General features: G+C 38.5%; 2 protein-coding genes across 7 annotated transcripts; one reads left to right on the top strand and one right to left on the bottom strand.

The window, feature by feature from the left end:
• Window positions 1-1,426: 1,426 nt before the first annotated feature.
• LOC131016524 (protein LATERAL ROOT PRIMORDIUM 1-like) lies at window positions 1,427-4,549 on the bottom strand. 6 transcript variants are annotated; one of them, XM_057945246.1, is made up of 3 exons: window positions 4,080-4,483; window positions 2,983-3,822; window positions 1,427-1,852 (listed from the first exon to the last, which is right to left on the bottom strand). In XM_057945246.1, exons 2-3 carry the CDS (start codon window positions 3,677-3,679, stop codon window positions 1,515-1,517), a joined length of 1,035 nt encoding a protein of 344 aa, XP_057801229.1. In that variant the 5' UTR covers window positions 3,680-3,822; window positions 4,080-4,483; the 3' UTR covers window positions 1,427-1,514. The 6 variants fall into 6 exon arrangements, with proteins under 6 accessions (XP_057801229.1, XP_057801247.1, XP_057801254.1 ...); XM_057945264.1 differs by having other exon boundaries at window positions 1,427-1,846; window positions 2,983-3,856; window positions 4,080-4,473; XM_057945271.1 differs by having other exon boundaries at window positions 1,427-1,846; window positions 4,080-4,473.
• Window positions 4,550-19,693: 15,144 nt separating this feature from the next.
• LOC131011021 (uncharacterized) lies at window positions 19,694-20,557 on the top strand. The gene has a single exon (XM_057938790.1). The coding sequence runs from the start codon at window positions 19,694-19,696 to the stop codon at window positions 20,555-20,557; it is 864 nt and encodes a 287-aa protein (XP_057794773.1).
• The last annotated feature ends 2,741 nt before the right edge of the window (window positions 20,558-23,298 follow it).

The raw sequence follows: 23,298 nt of genomic DNA, 5'->3' as shown, positions 1-23,298 counted from the left end.
GCAAAATGAAAGTAGTACTTTTTTATGAGACATACGGAAATAAAAAATGTGATAGTTTCTTATGAGATGGACGAAAGTGAAAAATATAAATGATTATGGACAGGATAAAAGAATTCAACGAACCTTACATTTAAAATGAAAATGAACAATCATTCTCAATCATTCGATTGTGAAAATTTACGATGAACGTATTATCATTATATATGAATACAACACCTTGGATTCAATTGGATCGGAGGAAGCGAAAATTTTATTTTTTTATTGCATTAATTTTATAAAAAATGCTCCCTTCGTCCCCAATAACTTCCTATCTATTGTGGGACACTACCCCACCATTAATAATATCCCATTTATCATTTCTTTTCACATTTTCATCACTTTCAATACTAATTAAAATATTTTTTCATCACTTCCAATACACTCAACAACTTTGTCTTAAAACTCGTGTCTTCCTCCTACGAAGTTATTTGAGGGACAAAATGAGTATATATTTCTCACTATATATATATACGTGTGTGTGTGTGTGTTTGCGTGTATGCGTAATGATTGATTATCGTAAAAATTCCATTTTATGGTAAGACCTGCGAACATCGCACTAACATGCAAAGTTATTGCAATTCGTCGTGAAATTAAGTGTATATATATATATATATGTATATATAGGGGAGGACTAGAATAAAAACACTCTTAAGTGTATAAAATATAAATGATTTTCAGCCCTTAGATCATCAAGATCTACGGTTGATTCGTAGCCCTTTTGGATGAATTCGTGGTCCCGGGTTCGAATCCCAAAGGTAGCAAAAAATTATTTTTCACAATTCGTAACCATGTTGGATGAATTCGTAACCCTGTTGGATAAAATTTGTACATTAAAAAACGTTTATATTTATATTTTAAGAAGTGTTTTTACTGTAGCCCTCCCATATATATATATATGTGAACGTTCAATGATTACCCTCATATAAGCTGAGATTTTAAATTGATTAAAGACGTTCAAATCCGAAAATTTTACTAATTTTTCAAATATCGTTATTCAACATTATATACTGCATTATTCAACACTATATACTGTCTTATTCATTATACACATGATCTCACGAAAAATAGCAATCTCATTAAAAGCTACCCCTATATATATATATAGAGAGAGAGAGAGAGAAAGAGAGAGAGTGAGGAGTTTAAACGAAAACTCAGCTCTAAGCGTGTGAAATGTAAAAAAATTATTAAAATAAGAATAAAAATGTTTGGAAGAATAATACTTCCGCCGCCCTATTAAACACGACACAGTTTCTTTTAGCACAGAGATTTATGAGTATGTATAAATTGAATAAAAATAGTAAAGTCAGAACTTTTTAAGATCTAAATATTGTATTTTATAAAAATGAGTCATTTTAGTGAGACGATCCAAAATAAAAAATATAAATCATTTTTAGTGAGACGGAAGAAGTAATAATTATAATTTGTAAAAAGTATTCAATTACCAGCAATGGTAAACATAGTAATTAGAGTAAAAATCAGTTGATCGGGTTACCATAGTTAGTTGATCCACCCAGAAAGCCACCACCAGATGTGCCACCGTATATATCGGAAGCATGATCAAGAACTGGCGGCGGTGGTGATGACGAAGCCCCATTTCTTCCGCCGCCTAAATGCAATTCGGCGAGATTTGGGAGTCCGTCTCTTCCTTCAACTCCTTGATCATATAGAAACCCTTTGAAAACATGACCGCCTATTTTCACCACCGCCTGATACGCGTACTGATCCTCGCCGTCGTCCACCGCCGTCACTCTCACACACTTGAACACCGCCGGCGCACGCACTTGCCCCGGCAATGACTCCTTGAAACCTGCATCTGCAAATTAATTTGATGTAATGTTGGCCACAATTTACCGCAGAAATTGATGTGGAATTGAATGTCATCACACCCCACGATCGTCCACACAATTTTTTCATTATTATATTTAAATTGTGTTTTATATTTATTTTCTTTAGATGCAAAAATATAATTTTATTTGTCCAGACTCCAGATTATTTTCCAAATAACAAGAAGATAATTACGCATGAATATACATACATTCGTGCAATTCTGCTTTGTATATAGGGCTGTAAACGAGTCAAGCTATTCGTGAGCTATTCCATATTCGACTTGATAAAAGTTCGATCGATAGTTTAATGAACATTTCGTTAAGTTAAACAAGTCAAACTTGAACATGACGATACTCGGCTCCTTAGCTCGTGAACAAATTCGTGAAGTGATCTATCTTAAAAATATTAAATTATTCATTAAATGTCTTACTATATTTTATACTATATGTAGTAATATTTGGATTAAGTATCTAATTAACATCATTTATTTGCAAGAAAATAGTTAATATATTATATTTTTGTGAATAAAATAACTTATATATTTAAAAATTAACTTATGTACTAAGAAAATAACTAAAATTTTAAATAAAAATAAAAATTAAAAAAGCTCGATTAAGCTCGGCACTGTATTCGACTCGATTAAAGCTCGATCGATAATTAATCAAACAGCTCAATTAGCTAAACGAGTCAAACTTGAACAAGACACTATTCGGCTCGGCTCAACTCCATCCCTATTTGTACATAATCTAAAAATTATGTCTTTAAATATACAAACTTTCAATGGCTTAAATTATTTACAAGATTGTTAATTTTCTGTCAATTAATATTATCGTGATTAGTTTAAATAGTATGTTGTTGTAATTAAAAGTGAAATATATATCTACTTACATTTTTAACTATATAAGCAGTTTAAGATATGTAAATATTGTAGCTAGGCGACCACTTTAACATTAATTTGTGAGAAAATTCTAAACAATTGAAAATTAGTGAATTTAAAGTTAGAATTTTTAATCCATATATAAAATTAAAATATAATGAAAGATTGGTATAATTAATTACCTCTAAAAGAATGTGATTTTGGTAGTTTATATTTAAAATATCCATTCCCGATCGTACCTTGATGGCTAGAAGTGGTGTCGAAGCTTCTCGCCTGAGTGGTGTTGGAGGTGGACGTGTGGGATGCGGTGGTGGTCTGCGACGCACCGCCGAGTCTGGGTTTCTTGGTACCGGAAGTGGACTGGGAGGACCCCGCAGTGGCGCCGCTGGTGGCCAGGAGCTGCCTCTCGCGGCGGCGCGCGGCCGGGACCCAGGTGCTTTTGAGGTGGGTGGTGCAATCGTAACCCCTACTTTTGCAGCAGGTTCTGCATCTTCTGTGTGGGCAGTCTTTCTTCGCTTGGTTCCCGCAGTCTTGGCAGGTGGTGGTGCCGGCGGCGGAGGAGGAAGCCCCACCACCACCGCCACCGCCGCTTTGGAGGAGATTCGGATGCTCGACAGTCATGGGTTTGATCAAGTAAGCTGGAGAATTCTGTCCCTGCTGATGATGCTGCCACAGCTGCATTCCGCTGCCGCTGCCGCTGCCGCCGCCACCGCGACGGTTGAACAAATCCTCATCCGAAGCCATACAAGGTGCAGCAGTGAGGAGAGGGATGACGCCGATGGCACTGGAGGCGTTGAGGGAATGAGGGTCGAAATTGATGGTGGAGGCGGCGGTGACGGCCTCCGGGTGGTGGTGGAAAGAAGAAGCCGGCGCGACGAAGAAGAACTCCGGGGGGAGGCCGCAATTGATGTGGGGCCGCGCAGGGGAAGGCCACATTCCAGCGGCGGCCGGGGCGGCGCTTCCGCCGGCGGGGCCCGCATTGAAACTTAGAGATAGGTCCCCAGCTGAGGCGGAAGATGAAGCCACCCAATCCGCGAAGGCGCCGGAATCGGACGGCAGCCGCCGAGCCGTAGCCACAGCTGCAGATTAAATTAAACAGAAACTTACATCGACCTACGAATTGATGAACGTCTCTGTCAAGGGCAGAAGGGTTGAGGTCTTACTGTATCTAAATCTTGAAAAATCTAAGAGAGTGTAGAAAAAAAGAAAAAAAAGAGTGGGGTCACTGAAATTCTTTTGAGCAGAAGAGAAGATTTTTGAGACAGCGAGAAATAAAGATAAAGATGGGTGTAGAGAGAGAGAGAGAGGTTCTACGCCATACGTGACTGCTACTTACTGCTGCTGCTGTCGCTTAATTTGGCTTTTCTAGTTGAAAACTTTTCTCAACTGTAGCGCTTCCTATGGCAGTACCCATCTACAGAAAGACAGAGAAAGGGCAACTTCAAAAGAGAGGAAGAAACCCCCACATCCACATACACACAACTATACGGATACTCAGTACGAGTGTATTTGTTCTTGGACTGCAACTTTTTTTCTCCATCGTCAATCTTCTCTCTCTCCTCAAGAAATGAAGAATTGAAGTGAGATCCCCTCGACCTTTCGCTCGAGTGGATTATGGTTTGTGATTATTGGAGAGAGAATGCACTATAGAAAAGCAAAAGTGTGTGTGTGAGAGAAAGAGAGAGAGAGAGAGTGTATGTGTGATATAGAGAGCGTGAGAGAGGGAGAGGATGACTTTTTAGTTTCGTAGGTCGTATAGGTTCTTGAAGCCCTAAGTTCACATGCTAAAGCCAAACTTTGCTTTTCAATTTTTTTACAAAAATAAGAATATTTATTAATACAACTACCGTGTCTTTTACCTCATCATATATTAAGGAGCTTTGTTAATTACAATTAGTGACCCCACTCGAACCAAAACCGGCTGAATCGGCCCGAGTTTAATGATTTGAGCTCGAAACTGTTGACCACAGATCGAAATCAGAATCGAAACTGAAATCGTGAATCGGCGGTTTGCACGGTAGACGAGGCCGGCAGGTGGCAGGGCTAGGCGACAAGCTAGACGCGGACAGGGCCGGCCCTGACATTTTGGGGGCCCTAGGCGAAAAGGAAAAAAATGGCCCCTAAAAGAAGAAGCTTCGAGAAGTTGTAGCAAATTTGAGATAGTTGTAAACCTGCAACATTGACCATAAAGTGCAATAAACTAGAAAACAATGATAAAATAATTATAAAAATAACTTAGATCTTCTAGCATTTTGAGACGCAAAATCATCAATAATTTCTTCAAGATCAAGCTTTTCTAAAACCTCATGTTCAATGCATAAAACCGCTAATCCATTCAACCTTTCTTGAGACATAGTAGAACGCAAATATGATTTTATCAATTTTAATTTTGAAAAATTTCTTTCTGCTGAAGCTACAGTAACTGGTATAGTCAACAATATTCTATATGCAATAGAAACATTAGGAAAGCAATCTGAAACTTTAACAAACTCAAGAACTTCACCAAGAGACTTTGTTTCAGATGGTAAACACATTTGTAGCACTTGCAATTCAGAATATAAATCTTCAGCCTCAATGTCAAACTTATCATTATGTTTCAGAGCATCTTGAAGCTTAACACAACATTTATGCAATTTATCACCATCCCATAAAGATAACATCTTATGAGGAAACAAAAAGCCAAAAATATCTTCAAAAATTGTCAATTATTCAAATCTAGTCTTTAAAGATAAAATAGCAATATCCACTATAACAATAAAATAATTGATCCTAAAAGACTCCTCATCAGATAATGAAATCTCTTCTTGACAACTTTCATCAAATTGTTTCTTCCTACGAATCACACGTTTTGGTGGAAAAATAGGATCAATTTCCATTTTAGATGCAAGGTCCTTAGCTAATGTCAAGGCCGACTGAAAACCTTCCTCTCTATATTTTTCAAAATAAGAAATCAAACCTTTCAAGATAACTATTGCAACATCAATTTGCATATCTTTAGATTGTAATTTTTTGCTAATCAAATTTGTTTTGTTCAATATATTATGCCATATAGTCATACCCAACAAAAATTCAAAATTCTCAAGTTCATTAGTTGCCAAAGACTCGGCTTCACTCCTAGTTTTAACATCATCACTAACTCTTGATAGTTCAAATAGAGCATCTCTTATTTCATTAGGTTGAGTTATTATAGCAGTAACACTATTAATATGACTTTCCCATCTTGTTGTTGATAAGGATTTCAAAGTAAATTGATGAACGTGATCCTGTAAAATTTTCCATCTTTTTGTAGAACTAGCAAATAAAGTATACAAACGTTGCACAACTCCAAAAAAAGAGAGCTTTAACACAAGAACTAGCCATATCACATATTGTTAAATTAATGTTTAGAAGTGATCTAAATAATTTGCAACAAAAACAATATACTTTATTTGCATCTTTTGAGTACACCAACCATTTTCTATCTTGATTCTCACCATTTGGTAGTTTTCTTGTATAATAAGAATATGCAAAATGTCTACCAAGCTCATCTATAGGGAACGTGAGATTGTATTCTCTTAAGGGGCCTTTCTCTATCAAAATATCTCTAGTTTTGTTATCAAGATTATTCCAAGTTCTTGGATCAACGATATTCAAAGAATCATTTTTATTTCTCACATCATCAATTTCTTCATTCAAAGCATCATCCTCATCCTCATCTAAATCAATTTCTTCATTCTCAATATCATTAACTACTTCAACTTCATTCACATCATCAACTTCTTCATTCTCAATCACTTCTACTTCTTTCACCGAAGAACTAGTAGAACTAGGTATAAGAAACTTATCAAGAGCTCCTCTTTGAGTTTTAATCACCTCATCAATTTTTTTTCTTTTATTTCTTTTTTGACTTCCTAAGGAATATTTTCTAGGCAACATTTTATAATCTTACAAACTAATAAAATACCTCCTCTGAATTCTTGTAAATAATAAACAAAAATACCTTCCTTTTTCGAAAATGAAGCAAAGCTGCAAGCTTGCAAAGGCTGAGCTGTGCAGAGAAGAATACAATACCCTTTAATTTCAGCCCAGGCAGAGCCGCAGAGGCAGCCGAGGCCCGACCGCCGGAGCAAAGACTGAGCAGCGCAGCGCCGCGAGCAGCAAGCAAGCAAGCAAATTGCAAATGGAGAAAATTTTAATTGAAAATAGAATGAGAGAGAGATGGATGGGCAGTCGCAAATAGGAATGAATTGAGCAGTAGAGCAGCGCGATTGAGAATTGGGAGAGAAGAGAGACGTTAGACTGTCGAGATATTAAGCAATGGAAAGAAATAAAAGAGAGAGAGATCAGAGACGTTGCTGCTGTTTCGCTTATTAGAAATAGGTTAGGTAGATATTTTTTTTTTAATAATTGGGGCCCCCTAAATTTGGGCTACTAATACTAATGGGCTTTATATTTTTTGGGGCCCCCTAAATTTGGGGGCCCTAGGCCATTGCCCCTTGGGCCTAATCAAAGGGTCGGCCCTGGACGCGGACATCGACGTGAAATCGTCCAAAATCGGGTGTTTCACGATTTTGGCCGAAATTTAATTTTTGTTTTTAATTCAAAATTCAAATTTCAAATTCAAATTCTCCCCCCTCCTCCTAATTTTATCTATAAATACCCCCTTCTTCCACCTTCAAAATCATTTCATTAAGGGTGCGTTCACTTTAAGGTGTAATGGACGGATAAGCTACATTTACCACCTTATACCACATTTGCTTTGATGTATGAAAAATTCGGGCAGATGGTATAATTTTTTGGGCAACCCCTTATCCCTTGAGAAAGGAATAATTATATACCTAAGAAAGGGTGGTATAATTTTATACCACATATAAACGGAGGGATAAATGTATTATCATTCAAACTGTGAGGTTGGCCCATTTCTCATTTATCTTTCTTTTGTCTGGGCCATCTCTTGGGCCCAGAACCGAGCCCATTCCCAAACCCTAGCCCACTCACCCTCAGATATACCCCACCCGAGCCCCACTCTCTCTCACTTCTCTCAGCGCCGCTTCCCTTTCCCTTTCTTCTATCTCCCCAACTCCTCGGCTCCTCCACCCTCCCACCGCCCTTTTGCCTTGATTTCTCCAGCGCCTTCAATGGCGTTTTACCCTACCGTTGCTGCTGCTCTCCTTAAAACCATGATGCTCTCTCATGTTGGGATAACCGTTATTATCAAAGTGAGAAAGGCTCTGCTATTCATTTCAAGTGTTGTTGTTTCTTTGATAGTACGGGATTCCCTGTGTGAGTGGAGGTATCACCGGGCTTTCCTGACCACCGGAGCCCTGTTTGGTGGTTACCTGAGTAGATCTGAGTCGCCGGAGTTCTGTACTTGGCTCCTACTGTTGGTGGCTCTGCTGAGATCTGAGAAGCAGCTCCATATCCGTCACTTTGGCCTTGATCGAACTGCTGCCGGAAGGGTTGCCGAGTTCTGGGGAAAATCTGAGCCCCACCGTGTCCCGAGGACACCTTTTCCCCTCTTTGAACTCTCTTTTCTTTATCTTCCTTCTCTTGTATCTCTTTTACTCTTTTTCTTTCTCTTATTGTGCAGATCTGAAGCAGAAGATGAAGAAGGAGCAGAAGACGAAGAAGACTAAGAGTCAAGTGCTTGAGCACAAGTGGGGAAGACAGGAGGTTCGGGAATCAAGTGGTGAACCCTGGCTAGGCGAAGATACCCAACAGTGGTATCAGAGCCACGGTGACCTAGCCAGGGCACCCTCCGAACACATCTTACCCACCCCGCCGCCCTTTGGCTGCGCCGATTCGCTCCCGACGAGCAAGGAAAAGAGTAAGTCCAGCTTTTCCCCCTGGAAGAGTGTGGCTCTGGTAAATCGGCTGAAAACCCTAGCTTCTAGACATTAGGATTGGTGTTGCCTGCTGTTTTTGTTTTTTACATGTTCTTTACTTGGTCTTGGTATCTTGCGATCCTGTATTTTTTTTTCTTGTGCTTCCGCTTGTTGCTCTACATCTCGATAAACCCTTGGCTTTCCAAGCCTGGTGAGATCTCTCTTGCCTTGGTCCAGTTCGTCTGGATTCTTCTTTAAAGAAGTCTCCTCGTGCGAGTATCCTGGAAAGCAAGAGAGAGATGGGTTTATCTAGTGTGGCTGTGTGTGCCTTGTTGCTTATCTTGTTTCTGCGCTCTGTGGTGCTGTGTACCTGGAAAACTCTCTCTGATTGAGAATGTTTTGCCCGTTTTTGACTGAGAAAGTCAGAGTTGGAGATCCTGACGTGACCAGTGTGACTCCTTGCTCCACAGATCAATCTGTGCTGAGAACCGGGCTCTCCACTGCTCTGTAACTTCAGTTGTGGTCTCCCTGTGGTCTTCTTGACCATTTCTTTTTGTGTGGCTATGCTCTGCTTGTTTAAGTGCTGCATTCATCATGAACACTGCGCATATGGTTCCCTTCAATGGTAGGGATGACTTCCAGGACTGGAAAACCAAGATTGAATGCATCCTTGTAAAAGAAAAGGTTAATAAAGCTATTGTGAACAGATATGATGAAAACACTGCTGATGAAAAACTGAGGGATTTGAATGATAATGCAAGGGCAACAATTTTGTTAAACTTGAGTAGTTCTGTGGTAAGAAAAGTGTCTCATCATAAAAGTGCTAAAGACTTATGGGATGATCTGACCACCTTATATTCTGCATCTTCTGAAACCCTTGCATGGTCTTTGCAAAATCAGTTTATGTCTTTTCAAATGGACTCCTCCAAAGATGTTGATTCTAACATGGATGATTTTAATAAGTTGCTTCAAGATTTAAAACTTGCTGGAGATGATAATATTGAAAAATATGCTCCCCAAATTCTGTTAGGATCCATACCTGAAGCATTTGCTGAAGTCAAGTCTGCATTAAAATATGGAGGGTCTAAGTAACATGTGATATGATTGTGAATGGACTAAAAGCTAAAGAAAGTGAACTAAAGTTTCAGAAACCAAAATCTCTGCATGGTGATGTGATGTTTGTGAACAAAAATGATCATAGAACCTCTAATCACAGCTTCAATAAGGGTCAGTCTTCCAATGATGCTAAACATGTTACTAATGATAGGCAAAGAGAGAAAAGGCCTAATTTTGCTCCTAATCAGAATAGAAACCAAAATACTGATCAAAAGCCCAGAAAAGTTTGTTGGAACTGTGGTAAGCCTGGTCACTTCATCAATAGGTGCAAAATGTCTAAGAAGAATAGAGATTTTGTCCCTAATGAGCCAAATCAGCATGCTAATAATGTCTATGAGGAAGATAGTGTCTACATGGTGCATGAACTTGATTTTCAGTACATTAATTACTCCAATGATGTGTCTAAATCTGTAAAATCAAATGAGTGGTTGATTGACTCTGGCTGCACATTTAATGTCACACCTTTCAAACACATGTTTCACAATCTGGAGTCTGTCAATTCTGGTCATGTGGCTTTAGCTGATGGTCAAAAGTGTGATATTTTGGGAAAAGGAGATGTTTGCCTGAAATTTGAAAATGGAAGCTTACTTACCTTGAATGAAGTCAGATATGTGCCTAATCTGAAGTTCAGTCTGTTATCTGTGTCAAAAATTGCTGATAAGATGCTTGATGGGTCTGTGAACTATCTGAGGTTTCAATTTGAAAAAGACTCCAAACTTTTCTTTACTGCTCCTAGAAAAGGTGACTTGTATGTTGTCCAAGCTGAATCTGTGCCTCCATCTGTGATTAATTTGGTGCATGATGACAAGACTGCATTGTGGCATACTAGACTAGGTCACATGAGTAACAAAGGTCTAGAAATCTTAAGAAAAACTGGTGCATTTGGCAAGGATAAAGTTTCAAGCATGCAATTCTGTGAACCTTGTGTAATGGGCAAGCATCATAAGTCTGCATTCCCTGTGTCCAAACCATACCCCAGAGAACATGTTAGTACAGAAATCCTTGAATACATGCATGCTGATGTTTGGGGCCCTGCAAAGGTGCCCACCCATGGTGGAAATTCTTATTTCTTGTCTGTGATAGATGATTTTTCTAGAAAAACCTGGGTTTTCTTGATGAAAAACAAGTCAGATGTTTTTGAAAAACTCTCTAACTGGGCTGACTAAGAAAATAATCAAATGCATAAGAACTGATAATGGGCTTGAATTTTGCAATAATGCAATGGATAAATGGTGTTCTGAGTCTGGTATTGCAAGGCATAAGTCAGTCCCCTACACTCCTCAACAGAATGGAGTTGTGGAAAGGATGAACAGAACTCTCCTAGAGAGAGTGAGAAGTCTTCTTGTTGGCTCTGGTTTGTCAAAACATTTTTGGGGTGAAGCCCTTATGACTGCTGTATACTTGATAAACAGATCTCCCTCTGTGCCTTTACTTGGAAAATTGCCTGAATCTGTTTTCTTTGATAAACCTGTCTGTTTAAGCAATCTGAAGGTTTTTGGGTGTGCTGCTTATGTGCATCAAAGTGTTTGTAAACTTGAACCTAGGGCCAAAAAGTGCATTTTCTTGGGTTATCCTGAGGGTGTCAAAGGTTATAGACTTTGGGATAAGTCTGTACCTGGATTTAAGACATGTATTAGTAGGGATGTGATTTTCAATGAACTTGTTTTTCCATGCTTACCTGAATCCTCACATTCTGACACTCCAAGTGAGGTGGAGACAACTAGGCCTTGTGACCTAGAAAGGTATGAGTTTATGATCACTCCTCCCATTCCTTCTGAGGTGGACCCAGAACCAAACGCTGAGCCTGAGCATATGCATGATCACACCAATAACAATAGCACAGTACCTGTACCTGAACCTGAACATCTACCTGAACATGAAGCTTTGCATGATTCTGCTCCAGAACCTAACACAGATAGGAACACTACTCAGAATGATTACCTGCTGTCTAGAGATAGAGAAAGAAGACACGTGAGAACTCCTGCTAGGTTTGATGACTACAATTTGTCCATGTATGCTTTCAATGTATTTAATAATGTTGATGTGTCTGAACCTAGTACTTTTTCTAAAGCCATGAACTGTCCTGAATCTGAAAAATGGTATGCTGCTATGGAATCTGAAATGAACTCCTTGCATGATAATAATACTTGGATTCTTGTTGAAAAACTTGATGATTGTTCTCTGGTTGAGTGTAAATGGCTTTTCAAGATAAAGAATGAGGTGGACAATGTTAGATACAAAGCCAGGCTAGTTGCTAAAGGTCTCACTCAAAAGGAAGGTGTTGATTATGATGAAATCTTTGCCCCTGTTGTGAAATTCACTACTGTTAGGATTATGCTTGCTTTATGTGCTCATTTCAATTGGGAATTAAAGCAAATGGATGTTACAACTGCTTTCTTGCATGGTGAATTAGAGAACAACATTTACATGAAACAACCTGAAGGCTTTGTTGACAAAAACTTTCCAAATCATGTGTGTCTTTTGAAAAAATCTTTATATGGTTTAAAATAATCACCAAGGCAATGGAACCTTAAATTTGATCAATGCATGAGAAGCATGAATTTCACTAGGAGTAAGTTTGATCACTGTTTATATTACATGAAGTTTGGTACTCCTGTTTACTTGCTCTTGTATGCGGATGATATGCTGATTCTTGGTCCTTGTCTGAAAACCATTAAACATGTTCAGAAGTGCCTGTGTGAGAGTTTTGATATGAAAGATCTTGGTGATGCAAAGAAAATCTTGGGTATGTGTATTGAAAGAGATAGGGAAAAGCCCACTTTGGTGTTACATCAATCTGATTATGTGAAACAGGTTTTGAAGAAATTTAATATGGAAAATTGCAATTCTGTCAATGTGCCCCTTGGTTCTCACTTTGAGTTAAGCAAAAAGCAATGTCCCCAGTCTGACCTTGAACTTGCAGAGATGCAAAACATTCCTTATGCCAATGCCATAGGTTCTGTCATGTATTTAATGATAAGCACTGGACCTGATATTGCTTATGCTATTTCTTGCCTCAGCAGATATATGGCTAATCCTGGAATGCCTCATTGGGAAGCTGTTAAATGGTTGTTCAGATATTTGAAATCAACTGTGAATTGTGGTCTCTCCTTTGATAAATCTGATGATGGAGTCAAATGTGTTGGTTATGTTGACTCTAATTATGCTAACAATAAGGATAATAGAAAGTCTACCACTTCCTATGTGTTTACTCTCTGTGGTTCTTGTATTAGCTGGAAATCTCAATTGCAGGGGATTGTGGCCTTATCAACAACTGAATCTGAGTACATTGCAGCCACTGAGGCTGTAAAGGAAGCAATCTGGCTGAATGGAATCTTATCTGAACTTCAACATATTGATGATAAACCCTTGTTGTTCTCTGATAGTCAGTTTGCAATTCAGTTATGCAAAAATCCTGTGTTTCATGATAGAACCAAACATATAGATGTCAGGTATCATTTCATAAGAGATGTTGTTGAGAGAGGTGAGATCATCCTTGAGAAAATACCCTCTGAGTTTAATCCTGCTGACATGGGTACTAAGTGTCTTCCTGTTGCCAAGCTCACTTCTTGTCAGAAACCCTACATATGAGCCTATAGTAGTCTGGTCCTGCATGTTTTTTCTTCTTGATTCTCTTTTGCATGTTGTTTTTGGTTGTTTCCTTCTCTTCTTGTGTTTTCTGTGTTCTGTTTGTGTGTGCTTATCTTGTTTTGCTTTGGTCTTTTGTGTATCTGCTCTGTGAATTTTGTGTCTTGTGTGGTGTCGCTTTCTTGCTGTTTGAGTCTGTTGTGTCTTCAATGATAACCTTATGGTTTGAGAAAAGGTGATTTCCCTTGGGTTGATCTCTGTGGTTTTGAGATTGAGTTAAATATGCTTAATATTTTTCTCACCCTCTATTGTCTTGTCTTTGTGATAGGATGATAGTAAAAATAGGGGCTGTGATGACAACTCCAACTCAATGGATGGCCCTTCCATGGTGACTAAATGATCAATGTGCCAAAGGTGGATATGTGAGGTTGGCCCATTTCTCATTTATCTTTCTTTTGTCTGGGCCATCTCTTGGGCCCAGAACCGAGCCCATTCCCAAACCCTAGCCCACTCACCCTCAGATATACCCCACCCGAGCCCCACTCTCTCTCACTTCTCTCAGCGCCGCTTTCCTTTCCCTTTCTTCTCTCTCCCCAACTCCTCGGCTCCTCCACCCTCCCACCGCCCTTTTGCCTTGATTTCTCCAGCGCCTTCAATGGCGTTTTACCCTACCGTTGCTGCTGCTCTCCTTAAAACCCTGATGCTCTCTCATGTTGGGATAACCGTTATTATCAAAGTGAGAAAGGCTCTGCTATTCCTTTCAAGTGTTGTTGTTTCTTTGATAGTACGGGATTCCCTGTGTGAGTGGAGGTATCACCGGGCTTTCCTGACCACCGGAGCCCTGTTTGGTGGTTACCTGAGTAGATCTGAGTCGCCGGAGTTCTGTACTTGGCTCCTGCTGTTGGTGGCTCTGCTGAGATCTGAGAAGCAGCTCCATATCCGTCACTTTGGCCTTGATCGAACAACTGCCGTAAGGGTTGCCGAGTTCTGGGGAAAATCTGAGCCCCACCGTGTCCCGAGGACACCTTTTCCCCTCTTTGAACTCTCTTTTCTTTATCTTCCTTCTCTTGTATCTATTTTACTCTTTTTCTTTCTCTTATTGTGCAGATCTGAAGCAGAAGAAGAAGAAGGAGCAGAAGACAAAGAAGACTAAGAGTCAAGTGCTTGAGCACAAGTGGGGAAGACAGGAGGTTCGGGAATCAAGTGGTGAACCCTGGCTAGGCGAAGATACCCAACACAAACCAAACAAGATACTATAAAATATGTGGTCCCCACTTGAAGGGATTAATTTATATCTCCTTATATTATCCCTCCATTTAGAGGGATAAAAAGCAAACACACCCAAATTGTATTAACAATTCTACACTCTCTTATCTTCTACTTATATTTCTCCTCCATTCTTTATGTACTAAATTGATTTTGTTAAGTTGTTATTGTTACTCTCTTGCTCTTGCTTATTATTATCATACTCTATTATTCTTTTGTTACTCTTTTGCTTATATAATACTCCCCCGTCCCCAAAAATTATGCATGGTTGACTTTGGCACGGATTTTAATAAAAAGTTGTTTGTAATAATGATAGTGGAGAAAGGGTCCCATATTGAGGGTATTATTAAGTAGGTTATCGGTAAATAGTGAAAGTTTCAAAGGTAAAATTGTAAGAATTATGTGTGGGGTAGTGTCCAAAAATAGAGTATGCATAAATTATGAGGCTGCCAACACTGCCTCCATTCCCGAATTAGTTGCTGCATGCTCCCCTGCTTTTAATGGGCCATTTGGAACGCCGTTAAACTTTTACATTCCAAAATGAATATTGCAAAAAAATGGCAAATACATTGTTGTCGTAAAAAAAATTCGTTATACAAATTTTGCTAAAGACGTTTCAACATGTTGGAATTCAACATATGTCATGCTTGCATCTAACATGGACCATATTGAACATTTATGTGATTTTTTTAGAATTACTCCCGAGATTAATATGACTTTGTTGCCATATTATTGGAAAAAATATAATGATTTGTTTCAACTTTTAAATGTTTTTGAAAATGCAACAACTGATTTATTGGGTGTTTATTATTGCACTAGCTTTAACTTTTAAGGTTTTAGAACATTGCATGTATATTGCTATTACTTTAAATGCATATAGTAAAAATGAAGATTTATATCTTATATCATATGAAATGGTGCTTAAGTTTGCCACTATGTCAATATCTCTAATTCGAAAACTGAACTCATCCATGAATCAATAGGTCTTTCCACAAGGTTGTAATGGGGTTAGGGTGCATGGGTAAGATAAACAAAAGTGGATAAATAAGGCTAATAAAACCAACAAAATGCAAGTAGTTCACCACATTCGAATCCCAAAATCAAACTCAATCAAATCGACCCTTATTCCCAATATATAACCATTCAAATTCTAACATTCTATTCTTTTCTTTTCTTTTCTTTTTCATTTTTTTTTCTCTTCTTCTTCTTTTTTCTCTTTTTTTTTTTTTGCATATGGTACTTTTCACGATTTTTTTTTTGAACTAACATCATAACATCACCTCATTCTTAAACAACCAACAACCTCTTTTGTCAATTTCAATTTCAATCCTCAATCATTCCAACCAAGCACTAAATTTCAATCAACCTTATTCTTCCAACAAAGTAATATCACAAAACAAAACCACTTGCATCTTGTTGGAAAGGGACAAAGCAAGGCTAAAAGAAGGCTAATGGCTAAAATTTTCGAGGCTTCAATCATATATAACAATAAAAAGGGTCAAGGCTTCAAAATGGCTCACTAGGGGATATTGAAAGGTATGACATTTTTAAGGCCAATGAGGTTCATTTCTAATGCCTAAATCACCTTCACAAATGAGTCTAATTCCAAAAAAAATTGATTATGGCAACATGGCAAACCGAATATCAAGACGTCAAGTATGCATAACACTCATCAAGAACAAGCAAGGAGCATTCAAATTATTGCTCAAAAGGCTCAATCCTCACTATATAAGTGGCTTTCAACGAAAATGATCAATTTGCACATTCGTCATCCTCAAACACATATGGGTTTCAACACATTTTTGTATCATCCAAGAAAACAACCATACAATCCATATCAATATGCTCATCCTAACAAATCAAAATGCTCGCATGAAAAGTTGCCATAGACCAACAAACACAAAAAGACACCCAAAACAAAACGAGCACACAGACTCAAGATAAAAGACACAAAAACTCCCCCACACTTATGTCCTCATTGTGTGGAGAAAAACTAAGAACAAAGACACAAAACAAAGAAAGCATAAAAGAAAGGAAAAAGAAAAAAAGAAAGAAAAAATTAATAAAAACGAAAGAAACTAACAAAAACTTCCCTAAAACTGGATCAATCATCAGGTGGTTTCAATTTCCGCTTTGAAAATTTCACAATTGAAGGCACAATTTGTCCAGTGTTAGTCGGTATGGGCATACCGCGCGACAGATGCCAAGTGTGAATTTCATTGGTGGAGTTCGACTGCACTTTACACCCTTGAATTTCATCATAATATTCGATCTGGTGGTTCTTTATTCATCATGAATATCTCCAAAATCTCCTTGTCACATAATTTTTCCTTGTTTTGGGCCAACCTGAAAGGAAAAGCGAAAGGAATTAGTGCTTTAGAATTAGAAATTTTAGATTCAACACCTACCTCGGAAGAAGAGAGATTTTCATATTGTTGTGCCTCTTCGACAACTTCATCGTTTTGAGCACTTTCTTGCTCTTCCTTCTCATTTTCATCTTTCATGGGCTTTGGATCAAAGAAGTCTTCCTTACTCATGAAATTCACAGCATAAACATATTCCTTGGGATGTACTTCTTGAGATGGAAGTTTTCCATGATTGGCTTGCAATTTGTTCACTTGAGTGGTGAGTTGAGTGATCTGTATGCCCATACTACCCACCGCAGCCTGCGTCTCTTGCTGGAAAGCCTGCTGACTTTGTACCAGATTATTAATAATATGACTGCTCTGTTCCAGACTTTTAAGAATATCGCTCATACTGGGCTCTGGGCGGTTGGTATGGGCATACCGCCCAGCCTGCGACTGTGCGCTGGTGAAAAATTCAGGCGATTCATTCCAGCTGAAATTTGGATGATTATCCTTCTAAATTTGAGCTCCAACAGAGCCTCTAACTAAGGAAGTTAGAGCATCGAGTTTCTCATTCACACATGCATCTTCTGCTCTGTTGACCGACCTGTACCTATCATCATCCTCATCCTCATTTTGTTGACCATTGGAGACCATATCAAAAATTAATTGTTTTGCTTCATCTAAGATCTTGTTGGTCAAACTTCCTCCACAAGCAGCATCAACAATCCTCATGTCAAAAGAAGACATACCACGATAAAAATAATTAATGAGCAACTTGTTGGATTTGTATACTGAAAGCAAGAGCGTTTTATGCTTGTATACAATGTTTCCTAAGTTCACTATTTTAATCTCTTATCTGATTGTGTTCATGATTGCATATGTATGTCCTTTGTCTCTATATAAGTAGATTATATGGTGTGTTGTAGATCACAGAAGACCATATAATTGGAATAACCTTAAGAGATATAAAATGATCACAGACGAGATGACTTTAGGACGAGTCATTGGTTTAGGCTGCGGTATAGATGGAAGTAGTTTGTCTTGACTACTTGTCTATACTGGTACGTCATAACGTATTGATAGGACCACAGTGAGATGTATTCTTCTGTCTGACTTAAGTGAAGAATCAAAGATCTCGGTGACTTAATAGAATCTTAATACTAATAAGATTTTAAATATATATGTTGATTCGTATATCACTTTGACTTATTATGGGTGAGAGTTATATAGTAACTTGAGTACTCTATATCTTGGGTGATAGCGGTCAATATATGATATTTGATTATTTGTATTAGTACCCGTATTCGGTATAGGATAATGACATCCCCTTAAGGAGCTCAATAAGGTTTATTGCGTTAAACCCTGCAGGTTGATTAAGTTCAGGCACAATAATAAGGTTTGAGTAGTACTGCTTAAGGATTACAAAGAGATTAATTAATTTAAGCTGTCAGAGCTCTAATTAATTAATGGATGTCGGATATTTTAAATACGAAGATTTAATAAGTCTAAATACAAGCCCCGACTCATCACCGGCAATAAAGGGGTAAGTTAGTATTGGTTCTCTAGTGGAATGAACTAATATTTATAAATTAATTATGGTCTGGGCTGACCATGGAGAATTAATTTATTTGAGGCCCATCTTTATTCCTTGTATCTGGTCCCTGGACTGGCCCAAAGTCTCCTTGCCCTAGCAGAGGGAGAAAATGCCTAACACTAAGAAACTGGCGCCCACACGTATTTATTTATTTAAATACAGCTATCTGCTCTCAGGAAAATACACACTAATTAATTAAGGTTTTTGAGAGAGCAGAGAGGCGCCAGAAATGTGTAGGCAGTTTCTCCCTTGGCACTTTCATAGAACGTTGTCCATCCAACGGTGAAAGCTGAGCGGGATACAGTTCAGAAGATCTCAGCTGGAGTCAGATTTTTGCACGAAATCAAGTTCTGGCAGTTTCGGGAGAACGAACATAACTTCCTCCACAGAACTCCGATTCAGGCAAAACAGGCGGCCACTGAAAGCACTCTCGAATACGAAGAAGTCTTATTTCTGGGCAAAATACGATTTGAGGATCTTTGAGGCTTCAAACGAAGGTTTGAAGCTGACTGGTCTGTTCAGCTGCGAATTTGACGAATTCTTCTGAATTCTTCTAAACTCCAACGTGCAGCACTTAAATGTTGGAATAAATAGCTTATTTAATGTCATGATTACTTTGTAATTAATGATATTAAATTATATTTTTGGAATCTACATGTTGAGTAGATTAATTTGGTATATTTACTTGTTCAAATCTGTAAAGAATTGAATGAGTAATTGATGCCCAAAGATATCCATGGTTCGGACCACCTGTTTGCCCAAACAGTGCACGTGGTGACGGTTAAGGACCGAAGAGACACGATGGTTCGGATCTGTTTGTCCTAACAGGGTACGTGGCAGCGGTTGAGGACCGAAGAGACACGCCAGTTCGGACCTCCTGTTTGGCCAAACAGTCACGTCAGTTCAAGGAAACCCCTGGACTACTATAAATAGGACCCTCCAGAATGAGATTAAACACACCAACGAATTCAGATAATTAATTTGTCATATTAGTTTAGTTTACATACTCAGTCCCGAGTATCAAGCGAACTCCTAGTGCTAATGACTCGTCTATCATCCCTAAACTGTTGTATCTTGGGGGCAATTACTGTAGATCCGCAAGCACAGAGCGGAAGTAATTTTACCTTATGGAGAGAGAATTTATTCTCGCCTTGGTTCTGCATCCTTACATTTGTCGTCATTCTATTTTCTACACTACCAAATAACAATCGTAAGGCAAAATTAGTGTGGAAAGATGGCGACAGGAAGCAACACCAACAACAACAACGTTCCAACTGTTCCGATCAACGTTCCAAATGCTCCAGCACCTGCCGAAAAGCTGGAAAAATTCTCAGGTTTTGAGTTTAAACGTTGGCAATCTAAGATGCTTTTTTATCTTACTACTTTGAATATGGCTCGTTTTCTGAATGAGTCTCCTCCAACTGTGGGGGAAGACGAAACTGATCCGCAAGTGCGTATCGCATATGATGCATGGCATCACAGCGACTTTCTGTGTCGCAACTACATTCTGAATGGGCTAGACAACACTCTCTATAGTGTTTATTCTAGCACCAAGACGTCTAAGGAGTTATGGGACTCATTGGAGACGAAGTACAAATCAGAAGATGCCGGCTTGAAGAAATTTATAGTCGGTCGTTTTCTGGACTATAAAATGGTGGATAGCAAGACTAATGTTGAACAAGTGCAAGAGATTCAACTAATCATGCACGACATTCTTGCCGAAGGTATGGTTTTGTCTGAATCCTTTCAGGTGGCTGCAATGATAGAGAAATTACCACCACTCTGGAAGGACTTCAAGAACTATCTCAAGCACAAACGCAAGGAGATGGGACTTGAAGACTTGATTGTTCGTTTGCGAATCGAAGAGGACAATAGACTCTCCGACAACAAAATGAACAAAACCTCTATGGAGGCAAAAGCAAACCTGGTTGAGTCCAGCAACAAGAAGAACGCAAGTTTAAAAGCAAAAGGCCAGACTCGAAGAATCAAAAGAGGATCAAAGGCGATTGCTTCAACTGCGGCAAAGCCGGGCACATGGCGAAAGATTGTCGCAAACCGAAAAATGATAAGAAAAATAGTCACCATCAAGCCAACGTGACGGAGGAGAAACATGTGCCCCTCGACTTAGCCGAACTCGACTTATGTGCCGTCGTAGACGAGGTCAACATGGTCGACAGCCCAGTAGGTTAGTGGATCGACACCGGTGCTACTAGGCACATCTGCGCAGATAAAGCAATGTTCTCCTCCTATGAAGTTATTTTCGGAGATAGGAAATTGTATATGGGCAATTCGGCCGCATCCAAGATCGTCGGACTTGGAACCATTGTGCTCAAGATGACGTCGGGACTGAAGATAACCCTGCAAAAAGTGTTGCATGTTCCCGACATCCGAAAAAACCTGATCTCAGGATCTGCCTTGAGCAACGCCGGATTTAGACTAGTATTTGAAGCAGACAAAGTTGTAATGACCAAGAATGGTCGCTATATAGGAAAAGGCTACTTAGATAATGGCCTTTTCAAGCTTAATGCTATCCATGTACTTTGTAATAATGAAATAAAGGACAAAGTTACCTACTTGGTTGAGTCTCCTAATTTATGGCATGATAGATTAGGACATGCTAATCTAAACACACTACGTCGTTTAGTGAATTTAGATTTATTGCCAAAATTGACTTTCGACCAACACAAAAAATGTGAAATTTGTGTTGAAGCTAAAATGGCAAAATCTCCTTTCCATTCAGTGGAACGATCAACGAAACCTCTTGAATTGATTCACACTGATCTATGTGATTTAAAACTTGTGCAAACAAGAGGTGGAAAGAATTATTTTATAACATTTATAGACGATTGCACAAGATTTTGCTATGTGTATCTTTTGAGAAGCAAAGACGAAGCATTCGAAGCTTTCAAAACATACAAAAATGAAGTTGAGAATCAACTTAACACCAAGATCAAAATGATTCAAAGTGATCGAGGTGGCGAGTATGTTGCACCTTTTGAAGAATTTTGTCGTGAAAATGGCATTATTCATCAAACGACTGCACCTTATTTTCCACAATCAAATGGTGTTGCAGAACGAAAGAATAGAACATTGAAAGAAATGATGAATGCTATGTTGATAAGCTCAGGCCTGTCACATAACATGTGGGGGGAAGCTATTCTTTCGGCTAATAAAATTTTGAATAAATTACCCCAAAAGAAACAAGATAAAACTCCATATGAATTATGGAAAGGAATGAAGCCGTCCTATAAATATACAAAAGTGTGGGGGTGCTTAGCAAAAATTGAAGTACCAAAACCCAAACAAGTAAAAATAGGACCAAAAACTGTTGATTGCATCTTCATAGGATATGCAAACAATAGTAGTACGTACCGATTCTTGGTACACAAATCGGAAGTACCCGATATAAATGAGGGAATGATTATAGAATCAAGAAACGCCATATTTTTTGAAACTATATTCCCTAAGAAAGAGAAGAATGATACAAGTTCAAAAAAGAGAACTTATGATGAAATTTCGCTTAAGGATAATGGACCAACACCGCAACCAAGACGCGGAAAGCAAACAAAGACTGCGAAAACCTTTGGTTCGGATTTCGTAGTTTATACTTTAGAAGATGAACCAAAGACAATCAAGGAAGCATTGTCTGGTCCTGATGCCGATCTATGGCGTGAAGCTATCAATAGTGAAATCGAGTCAATCTTATCCAATCACACTTGGCATATTGTTGATCTTCCTCCGGGAAATAAACCTTTGGGTTGCAAGTGGATTCTTAAGAAGAAATATAAAGCCGATGGATCTATTGATAAGTACAAAGCACGTTTGGTAGTTAAAGGCTACAAACAAAAGGAAGGGTATGATTACTTTGATACATACTCTCCAGTCACTCGAATTACATCCATTAGAATGCTACTTGCTATAGCCGCATTATATAATCTTGAGATACACCAAATGGATGTAAAAACGGCATTTCTAAATGGAGATTTAGAAGATGAGATATATATGGAACAACCCGAAGGGTTCGTGATTCCCGGCCAAGAAAACAAAGTTTGTAAACCTGTCAAGTCTTTGTATGGACTTAAACACTTAAACAAGCTCCCAAACAATGGCATGAGAAATTTGACCAAGCAATGATGTCAAATGGATTTAAAATCAATAAATGTGATAAATGTGTGTACATCAAAGGAACATCCGACAACTTTGTCGTTGTCTGTCTCTACGTTGATGATATGCTAATTATGGGTAGCAATAATAAAATCATCGTAGAAACTAAGGAAATGTTAAAGAATAACTTTGACATGAAAGATATGGGATTAGCGGATGTGATTCTAGGAATTAAGATCCTTAGAACACCCGAAGGAATAGTCTTATCACAATCTTACTATGTTGAGAATGTGCTTAAGAAATTCAAAGCTTTCGATCTACCTCCGGCTAAAACACCTGTTGACTTAAGTATACACTTAGCCAAAAATCGAGGAGAACCCGTATCACAATCGGACTATGCTAGAATTATTGGAAGCCTAATGTACTTATCAAATTGTACAAGGCCGAACATAGCATATTCTATTAGCAAATTGAGTCGGTTTACAAGTAATCCCAGAAAGGATCATTGGACCGCATTGATAAGAGTGTTGAGATACTTAAAACACACAATATCTCATAGTATACACTATTCGAGATATCCCGCAGTTTTGGAAGGGTATTGTGATGCCAATTGGATATCCGACACTAAATACTCTAAATCCACAAGTGGGTTTGTATTTACCATTGGTGGAGGAGCAATATCATGGAAATCTTCTAAGCAAACATGTATAGCCCGATCTACAATGGAATCGGAAT

The sequence above is a fragment of the Salvia miltiorrhiza genome, chromosome 1, assembly GCF_028751815.1.
Source record: "Salvia miltiorrhiza cultivar Shanhuang (shh) chromosome 1, IMPLAD_Smil_shh, whole genome shotgun sequence".
Lineage (NCBI taxonomy): Eukaryota > Viridiplantae > Streptophyta > Magnoliopsida > Lamiales > Lamiaceae > Salvia > Salvia miltiorrhiza.
This window is presented reverse-complemented; position numbering and strand designations above follow the sequence as displayed.

What these genes read in the sequence shown, in the direction of transcription:
- LOC131016524 (XM_057945252.1), bottom strand. Translation starts at nt 3,679, where the DNA reads ATGTGGCCTTCCCCTGCGCGGCCCCACATCAATTGCGGCCTCCCCCCG. An exon ending in CACCACTTCTAGCCATCAAG is followed by an intron (nt 1,853 to 2,982) that starts GTACGATCGGGA and finishes ATTAATTTGCAG; the next exon opens with ATGCAGGTTTCAAGGAGTCA.
- LOC131011021 (XM_057938790.1), top strand. Translation starts at nt 19,694, where the DNA reads ATGGCGACAGGAAGCAACACCAACAACAACAACGTTCCAACTGTTCCG.